The sequence below is a fragment of the Acomys russatus genome, chromosome 26, assembly GCF_903995435.1.
Source record: "Acomys russatus chromosome 26, mAcoRus1.1, whole genome shotgun sequence".
NCBI lineage: Eukaryota > Metazoa > Chordata > Mammalia > Rodentia > Muridae > Acomys > Acomys russatus.
The window spans coordinates 7,476,642-7,486,684 of record NC_067162.1 but is presented as its reverse complement, the minus strand read 5'-3'; the positions used below and the strand labels follow the sequence as shown (position 1 = coordinate 7,486,684).

The 10,043-nt window shown below is 43.0% G+C and overlaps 1 protein-coding gene across 1 annotated transcript in view; it reads left to right on the top strand.

Moving 5' to 3' along the window:
- The first annotated feature begins 343 nt into the window (after nt 1-343).
- The window catches only part of Smarca5 (SWI/SNF related, matrix associated, actin dependent regulator of chromatin, subfamily a, member 5), a 37,553-nt gene continuing 27,853 nt past the window's right edge, over nt 344-10,043 (top strand). The window contains exons 1-4 of the mRNA XM_051169276.1: nt 344-571; nt 3,003-3,077; nt 5,487-5,653; nt 9,458-9,558. Coding sequence (XP_051025233.1) covers nt 371-571; nt 3,003-3,077; nt 5,487-5,653; nt 9,458-9,558 — 544 coding nt within the window. The 5' untranslated portion in view covers nt 344-370. The remainder of the gene's footprint in view (nt 572-3,002; nt 3,078-5,486; nt 5,654-9,457; nt 9,559-10,043) is intronic.

Genomic DNA, 10,043 nt, shown 5'->3' with positions numbered 1-10,043 from the left:
GGCAGGCCTCTGAGAGTGCCTTTCGCTTTCCTTTCCCTTTCCCTCAGCCCTCCGCCTCCTCGGAGTCGGGCCCGCCCTCCCTGACCTCCGTGACCCCGCCGGCCCCGCCCACCCTCGCCGACGTGATTTCCCGCCGTGAGGTAAACGCCGGGTGGAAGGGGAGCGGAGTCCCGCGGAAGAGGACGGCGAGCAGCGAGCGCCGCGGCTGGGCCGGCTCGGGTCGGTGGCGGAGCCGCTGCGCGTGAGAGCTCCCGGGCGGGTCTCGCTTCCCCGGGCGGGGTCCCCGGACGCCGGAGCCGCGCAGGCCCAGGCCGCTTCCCTCCGCCGCGCCGCGCCGGCCCGTGGCCGCGGCGGGTGACGCAGCCGGAACATGTCGTCCGCGGCCGAGCCTCCGCCGCCCCCGCCTCCCGAGAGCGCGCCTTCTTCCAAGCCCTCGGCGGTGGCGGCGGCGGCGGCGGCGGGCGCCGGCGGGAGCAGCAGCAGCAGCAGCAGCAGCGGCAACAAAGGCGGCCCCGAGGGCGGCGCGGAGCCGTGTGCGGCGGGCGCGGGCCCCGCGGACGGCGAGATGGAGGTGAGCGCGCCCCGGGGCCGCGGGGGAGGGAGGCGTATGCTCGGCTGGCGCGGCGCCGGCGCTTCACCTTTTCCGTTTTCCCTCCGTTTAGCCAGCCCGGGCTGGTCGCGCGGGGCGCTCTTACGAAACACATGTTCCTCATTACTGTGGGCGAGGGGACCCGTTTCCCCCATCGATCGCTAGACTTCCCCCACCCCAGACCCCCCAGAACCCGCTCAGTTCCTCTCCCCAACCCGGATCTAGGTTTTAGTTTGCATCAAACTTTGGGGGAGGGCGAGGGAGATGCGCCCCCACCGGAGTGGGGTTCACGGGGCCGGGGGCGACGTGGCCCAGCGTCGCAGCTGGGGACCTGCGTCCCCCCAGTGCCTCATCCCGGTGCCGGCGGGGGCGGCATCTGTCTGTTCTGGGCAGAAACAATGGCGAGAGCTGGAGGGCCGAGTGCGCAGTGGGGATAAGCGGGGCGCAGCTGCTTCTGTGCAGTGAGGGCGGAGGGCCCCCCCCTCCCGGGCCCTGCTTCCACCGGGAGGGGAAGCGAGCGTGACAGCTGCAGCACCTGTCCCGGATCCCCATCTCATTAGGGGCGTACGGATGGAGAAATGAATGAATGGGAGCATCAGGGGAGGATGATGGGCTTTTAGCCATTCAGACGATTTGCTTGTTGAACCCCCTTCTGGGGCTCGAGTGAACCAGATGATGATGACAATAGTACAGGAAGGCGGGGAGAGGGTGGAAAATGGGGGAGCTGCCAGGCAGGTCTCTCGGATATGCTCCCGGGCTTTTAAGTTGCCTGGGAACAAAATTATTGCTTCCAATTTTTATTCTTGGCCTTGGTCTTGTTTTGAGGTATTCTGTAGTTCCAGTCTGAAGATTTCGGAGAGTTTTAATTCTCACATGGGAAGTAATACTATAAAAAGAAAAAAAAAAACTTGAGTGGAGAATTTACGCTGTAAGGCAACCGATGGTGCAGTCTGCATCACTTTTATTGGGCTGCTTGGGTGAGATAGCATGTTAGTAGTCTTTGAAATACCTACTAGTGGGGAGCGGAAGTGTTAGTGTAATGCACCAATTTGAAGTGAATGCAGATGCCTCCACTCCAGGTAAGTAGTGTGTTGAGCTGTTTAACTTGGATTCTTAGATTCCCGCTCCATGGTATAGAGGAGTCTGGACACCAGTGACACTGAAGGAATTATGTATAAATGCACAGTTCACTGCAGAGAGCTTTGCAGATTCTGCTTGCTGTGAAAACTTGGGAGTCACATTTTACCTATGGGTTATAATTCTGTTTATGTGTCCTAAAGATGAGAATGTTAAACCCACATGTAATTCTTTTATTTTTGAGTTGCTGTTTTTCAGTTAAGATGAAATTTAAATATAAGCATGAATGAAAACACCTATGGTATAAAATTAAGTGGTATTTTCATTAACCAGAAGAGAAAACTGAGTCTTCTCAGTATAGGAATATTAATAATTTCTCTTTTTTTCAATCTCATTCTTCACTCATTTTCTTTCTGTTTATATCATAGTTTTTGTTTGTTTATTTGGTTTTTTTGAGACAGGGTTTCTCTACATAGCTGTAGCTGTCCCGGAACTCCCTCTATAGACCAGGCTGGCCTGCCTCTGCCTCCCAAGTGCTGGGATTAAAGGCGTGCACCACCATTCCAAGACAGTTATCTTCAGTCTGCTTTTCATTGTCTTAGCTGACTTTAGAATCAGAATTAGGTTTGAGTTGAGAATATGCTTGCCTAATGTATCTGATACCCTTAGATATGTTTTGAAGTTGGAAAATGGAAATTGAATTACAGAAGAAATAGTATCTGCAGTTGGAAAACACATTATTGTAGAGTGTGCTTTTCCTTGAATGTGTGCCGGCAGGTATTTTGTAATTGGAGTTGAAGGTTTTGTCGTTTTCCTTGTGGCATTTGAATGTCAAAATGAATTCATTTTTAAGAATAGCATATTTATTACTAACTAGGAGCCAGACTGAGGATATATATAATTTAAGCTTCTTTTGGGGCAGTGTCCTAAATAGTGGAAATTAGTGACTAATGCTGCCTTCCATGCGTGCATTTGTATAAAATAGCACAGTAGTCAGGTGGAATTTTATGATTAAAAAGAGTATTTTGAAAAGATAGACTTGCCCATTGGCTTATTTAGAAAGTAATTTTGCCTTAGGGTGTTGTTGATAATATTTTTAATATTTTTTTATCACAGTAACAGTTGTACATTTTATAATTGGGAAAAGTAATTATCCCCATGGTATTTTATACTATTCCTACAGGGGTCATGTCAGGTTATGTGATAGCCGTTAAATTCCTAGGGAGTTAGGAGCAAGAGTACACTATTTAGAATGCTTTTTCTTTTCTTTTTTTTAAGAGATATCAATGTATGATAGTGAGTTGACAATCCATAAACAATTTTCCTTTCCTATTAGGAGGTATTTGATGATGCATCACCTGGAAAGCAAAAAGAAATCCAAGAACCAGACCCTACATATGAAGAAAAAATGGTATGTTCTAGACATGTGAAGAGTTTATAATGACATGTATAGTTTATAATGAAATTTTTTCTTAAGATGATTTAAATCTCCTGAGCATCTGTGTTTATTTTTTTAATAAATACAATATTTACTTAAAAGCATTCAGAATATGTGAGCAAAACAGCTGCACATTTTTTTTTTTTGCACTTAGAGTGGTATTCAGTTAACAGAACTATTATCTTTGCATGAACTACATCAGAGACAACTGAAAACAAAAACAAACCAAAAAAACTACCATCACCATAGATAACCACTTCGTGCTGTGCGTCAACTAGGACATGTTTTAGATTTCTATGCCACTGTATAATCCCCAACTGTGCAAGGCAAGGGTAGTAGCTATTTAAAATATCTGCAGCACAGGGCTATCTAAGCAAATATTCGGTAGTGTGTTAACTGTACCAAAGAAGACACTGTACTGTTTAAATCTGACACAGCCTTCCATTTTCATTTTTTTTCTTTTAAAGGGGTGAGTTGTGTACAGGGTGCTTTGGAGTCCTTGACCTTCTTTTTGCTGTCTCCCCTTTGGTGGTGGTGGTGGGAATGTAGGCTTCCATCTCAGCCTTTGCCATGTCTGCCACTGTCTCTTTTCTTCAGCAGCGGCCATGGTGTCCGCGCTGAGCACTGTTAGAGAACCCTGGCGCCCAGGGCCTTCTTGTGCTTCTCCTGGCACACAGAAGACATTTCCCTCGGCTGCTTAGGGTCTCCTCTGCCCGTGGTCAGTTGCTTTTCCTCTGTGAGGCAGAGTCCGCCCAGAGCCCATCCACCCCTCGCTTGCGCTGGTGCTGACTCTATGGAGCTTAATGTACTCAATCCTGTATAAGCAGAGCAGGGATATCTAATTGAAATAAATATAACATGGAGTATTGTTTGCCTACATAAACCAAACACATATTTTAGGGGGAGGGGTTACATAGTATGACGCAGTTATTCAGTTGCATTAATAGAATATCCTTAAAGAATTTAGCATTGAAAGTGATTTTTTTAAGAAGCCAGCCAACTTTCTCAAGTATGTCCAGTGTTCTTCTCTACTGTGTTCAAGGACTAATATATGCAGTTGTTCTCAGCATTCTTACCTTGGGGATGGGTTTGTCTTTTTCTTATGGTGCTGGGGATTGCGTCTTCATTCTTCTGCAGTGCTACAGTCCTTAATAAATAGATCCCTTATAAAAAGGAAGCTTGGGATTTTACTGTTTACAGAACCAGTTTACATCATATATTTCCCTCAGCTAGTACTTAAAAAGAGAGGTTTAAATTTAGTTTTAATGATAGTAATGGCCAACAGTAAGTGCTTATTATGGCCCTGTTCTTATATATATTAAGAACATTAATTTAAACTCAACAACCTTATGAAGTGAAAATATGCAAATTAGTAAGGCAATTATATGATGTGTTCTTTAAAGGTGTTCTAATTTTGTATTTACCACCTAGATATCTGGTACACAATTGGTTTTGGTTTTTTGAGATAGGGTCTCAAACCAGGGTAACTTTGAACTCAGTTCTACCAAGTTCTGGGATTAAAGGAATGTGCCATCACCCCTGGCCAGAGTAAAGCTTTTCAAATATTTTTTAAAATTACCTTTTACTTCAACTTCTAATATTAGAAAATACTTAAAAATACATTAAAACGCTTCAGATCCCATCATTATGGTATAAATACAGAATTAGCATAACACAGATGTTAGCAAAATACAAATCACAAAGATTTTAATCGGGGCTGAAGAGATGCCTCAGTGGTTAAGAGCACTTGTTGCTCTTCCAGAGGACCCAGCACCCACATGGTAGCGTTTTGACTGTCTAACTCCAGTCCTGGGGAGTGTGACAACCTCTTTTGACCTCTTCAGGTCTGAGGCATGCAAGTGGCACACTCTTCCTTTTGTTTTGTTTTGTTTTTGAGACGGGGGTTTTTTCTGTGTAGCCTTGGCTGTCCTAGACTCCCTTTGTAGACCAGGCTGGCCTCGAACTCACATCGATCCACCTGCCTCTGCCTCCCAAGTGCTGGGATTAAAGGCGTGCGCCACCACGCCCGGCAAGTGGCACACTTAAACAGACCATCAACTTATTAAATAATAATGTACATAAAATTTTAGTTTTGGAAATATATGAATTTATTTAAGCATTACTGTAAGCATGATGTATTTTGTGTCATGCCCCTTTGCAATCAAACATTTCTGCCCTTAGCCATTACCACTTGCCATCTTTAAACCACTAACTAGCACTTCATATATTTATATGTATTCAAACCTGTTTGTCAATTGGCAAAGTGCTTATGAGAGTCACCCATGTTGCATGATTTAGTAGTTTGTTCACTTGATTCTTGAGCTCATCATGCAGTGTTGAACTTGATTTTTAGTCTGATAAAATGTGTCTTAAATTTTGCAGCAAACTGACCGAGCGAATAGATTTGAGTATTTATTAAAGCAGACAGAGCTGTTTGCACATTTCATTCAGCCTGCTGCTCAGAAGACTCCAACCTCTCCCTTGAAGATGAAACCAGGGCGCCCACGGGTAAAAAAGGATGAAAAACAGAATTTGCTTTCAGTTGGCGAGTGAGTAGTAGTTTATATTTGATAATTTTAAGCCAAACTTGCTTTTAAATTCTATTTTTTTAAGATTTTAAATGTTTTCTGTGGCTTCATAGGTATGGCCTTCAGTGTCTGAAACTAGGTACAATGACTTATTTTTATACCATTATATGCTTTATGAACTGTAACAGCTATTCAGCTATGCTATATATGGTATTAAGATGATAAGCTATTCCTTAGAGAGTTTAAAAATACAAAGGTTACATATGTTATTCACCATTACATAGAAGTAGATAGTCCAGGCTTGAATTTGGATCTGATGTACTTGTCTTCCCCCCAAAAAAAAAAAAAAAAAAAAAAAAGGTACATTAAGGATATATTAAGGTAGGTTTGTTTGTTTTTTGGTACTGGGGATTGAACCTAGGGCCTCATGCTTCTGGATAAGCGTTCTACCACTGACTTATAAAATCCACCCATGTTTTTCACTTTTTGTTGTTGTCGTTGTTGTTGTATTTTTCAAGACAGGATTTCTCTGTGTAGACTTGGCTGTCCTGGATACACTTGTAGACCAGGCTAGACTTGAACTCAGAGATCCACCTGCCTCTGCCTCCCTGAGAGCTGGGATTATAGGCATGTACTACCACACCCTGTTGACTTTTTGAGGTAGGGTTCCACTGAGTTGCTAGAGTTGGCCTTGAACTTACTCTATAGCTCAAACAGGCCTTATGGACTTCTTAAGGTCTTTCTCTTTCAGGTGTCCAAATAGCTAGAATTGCAAATCCTTGGTTACAAGAGTATTTGAAGTCTGAGCTGGTGTGTAGAGTATTTGCATCTGTTTCATAGCCATTTGTTTAAAATGTTTGCTACATGTTAGTTTGCTTCTTACATGCTGAAGCATCACATACGCCATTCTTTGGTGGTTTTTGATCATACCTGTATGTATTGAATATGCAAATACATCTTTTGTGTTAGCATATTAATGTATTTAAGGTAGTCTCAGCTACAATTTCTGGCATGATAAATGAGGTGTGAAAAGTAATTATAATATGTGAGAATATATATTTCTCAATGTGAAAATTGGTAAGTGATTAGTTGAAATAGGAAAGTATAATGTTCATCTAGAGGGAGTGAACATTATTTCTTAGTTTTTTTGGAATATTCTGTTGTTCCAGTGTATCTTTCTTATCAATTACATATATACAAGTGCTGTTTTTATATTTAACAAAAAACCCTTTATTTTAATATAAATACATTCATGCTTTTTTCTTTTTTTGTTTTTCTTTTTTAAAATATCCTGACTACAGTTGTCCTCCTCCTCCTCTAGTCCCTCCCTCCTCCTCCGTTTCTCTTCAGAAAAGGGCACATCTCCTATGGATATCAACCAACCATGGTATTTCAAATTGCAGTGAGACTGTGTACCCCCTTTACGAGGCTGGATGAGGCAACCAGTAGGAGAAGGTCCCTTACGCAAAGGAGTCAAAGACAGCCCCTGCTCCCACTGTTAGGAATGCCACAAGAAGGGCAAGCTACACAGCTGTAACATAGAGAGAGAGCCGAGGTCAGTTCCACACAGGCTCCCTAGTCAGTTTAGTCTCTATGAGCCCTGGTTGGTTGAGTCTGTGGACTTTTTTTTATGGTGTCTTGACTCCAAGCTCCTACAATCCTTCCTTCCCTCTTCTGTAGGATTCCCCGAACTCTGTCTAATGTTTGCTGTGGGTCTCTTATCTGTTTCCATCAGTAAACAGTAGCTGGGTGAGGCCTCTCTGATGACAGCTGTGCTAGGCACCCATTACTATAAGTATAGCAGAATGTCATTAGGGATCACTTTCTCTCCTAGGTCTCTGGGCTGTCCAGCCTTTGGTTCCTGGCCCTCTAGGCAGTGTCAGGGGTGGCCTCCCTCTCATGGCATGGGTCTCAAGCTAGACCAGTCATTGATTGGCCACTCCCACAATTTCTGTGCTACCTTTACCCCAGCACATCTTGTAGGCAGACAAATTGTAGGTCAAAGGTTTTGCAGCTGGGTTGGTGTTACAATCCCCCCACTGGAAGTCTTGCTTAGTTGCAGGAGATGGCCAGTTAGGCTCATATCCCCTATTGCTAGGAGTCTTAGCTAGGATCTCCCTAATAGATTCCTGGGGGTTTCCATTGCCCTAGGTTTCTAGCCATCCCAGAGATGCCCACCCCTACCCCCTAGTTGTCTCTACTGCTCTCTGGTTTCATCTCCCCCCTCCAATCCCCAACCTGATTCTGTTCCTATACCCACCCAGATACACACTCCCATCCACCCGCAATGCATATTCTATTTCTCTTCACAGGGAGATTTATGTATATACCTCCCAGGGGGGCTTGTTACTTAGAAAAAACTGTGTTTTAATTGTTCAAGATACAAGGCTGGGCATGGTAGTACACACGTTTCACCTCAGCATTCATTCCAGAGGCAGGGCTGAGGATCTCTGAGTGGAAGGCCAGCCTGGTCTACAAAGAGTTCCTGGACAGCCAAGGTTAGGCAGAGAAACCCTGCCTTGAAAAATCAAAAAAGAAAAAAAAGAAAAAAATAATTGTTCCGGATTGGAAATCTTGCTAGCTACTTAAATATATCTGTCATAGGAATTGCTGTAATAAACATTAAACATTATTGTGCTATAATCAATATGATAAGGAAAAATGCTTCTGCTCGCTTAGTTTGTAATTCTTAATTGATTGATTTTTCTGGTTTTTGAGACAAGGCTTTATCTTTGTAGCCTTGGCTGTCCTAGACTTTGCTTTCTAGACCAGGCTGGCCTTTAACTCAACAGCAGTCTGTCTACCTTTGCTTCCCAGGGTGCTGGGATTACAGCCATGCGCCGCCACCACCCATTCTTAGTTTGTAATTCTCTAAGATTAAGATAATAATACACAGTAAGCTACTAAGTTTTGTTTTTATTTTCTTTATTAATTGACATTATTGGGAAATAAGGTTGAGGTTTTCTCTCTCTTTTGAGATAGTCTTGTGAGGGTCAAACCTCAAGCCTTGGGTGCACTAGGCAAGCACAGACAGAAATGTACTACAGACAGGTACTTTCTAGTCCCCCTTTCTCATTTAGGAGGTAGGTGGAGCTGTGTATTACTAGGTACAATATTTCAATGCATAGCCCAGACTGGCCTCAAATTCAGTGTTTCTGCCTGTTCCTGGGCTGTTGAAATCATAGGCATGGCCCACTAAGACCAGGCATTTGTTTATCTTGCCTCCTCAGAGCTGGGGGCTTTTATTTTGGTGGGTCAGTAGGTTTGAATTCATGTCTTCTGCTTGTTAGGCAAGCACTTTGCTGACTGAACTATTATTTCTCAGTCCCCAAAATCATTTTTGGGAATTAATCTAATGAATTCCTTAGTCACTATTACTAAACATCTTAAGTCCTTATTTCCTAGCTTTAGTCACAGTTGCTTTTCAAGACAGGGTTTCTCTGTGTAGCCCTAGCTGTCTTGGAACTCTGTAGACTAGGCTGGCCTCAAACTCAAGAGATCCGCCTGTCTCTTAAATGTATTTTAATTTTTATTCATAGTTTAGTTAACCATGTAAACATTTTAGGTTTAAAATTACTAGTAATTTCCACTGCTCACTTTTCAGCCATACTCTGTTTTTTAGTTTTTTATTATATTTTGGTTTTTTTTGTGGTACATGGGATCTAAACACAGGTCTTAAATGCATGCTAGACAAGTGCTCTACCACTGAGCTACATGTGTAGCCCTGGTTTAACTTAGATGCTTATTAAGATTATTGTGATGTCATCATTTGGCTACTGCATTTAATTACAACTCATAAGTTGATTTTTGTCTTTATTTGGACAGCTATCGACACCGTAGAACAGAGCAAGAGGAGGATGAAGAGCTGTTAACAGAAAGCTCCAAAGCAACCAATGTTTGCACTCGATTTGAAGATTCTCCATCATGTACGTTAAACTTATTAAATCATTTGATTTGGTTTTTCAAGACAGGGTTTGTCTGAGTAGGCTTGGCTGTCCTGCACTCACTTTGTATACCAGGCTGGCCTCGAACTCAAATCAGTCTGCATGCCTCTGCTTCTTCCAGTGCTGGGATTAAAGGCATGCGCCACCACGCCCAGCTTGAATCATTGGATCTTCGAAGGAGCCTCTTTTCGATGTGTGAATTTGCTTTTTTTCTATAATTTTTAAAGGAAATTTTTAGTAATCTTGGATAGTTATTGGCTTTGAGTAAATTTTATGCATTTTTGATATGAGATATTAATATATTCACTGGGGTTATAGCATAGAGCACTTACAGCATGTGCAACCCTGGCCTCGATCCCTAGAACAGAGACGATGGTATGTGCTGTATTTCAGAGGTATGTAAGAATGCCATTCAGTTATGGTTTTTAAGATAATGGAAAATGGAATGGTTTTTGCAACATATTTTT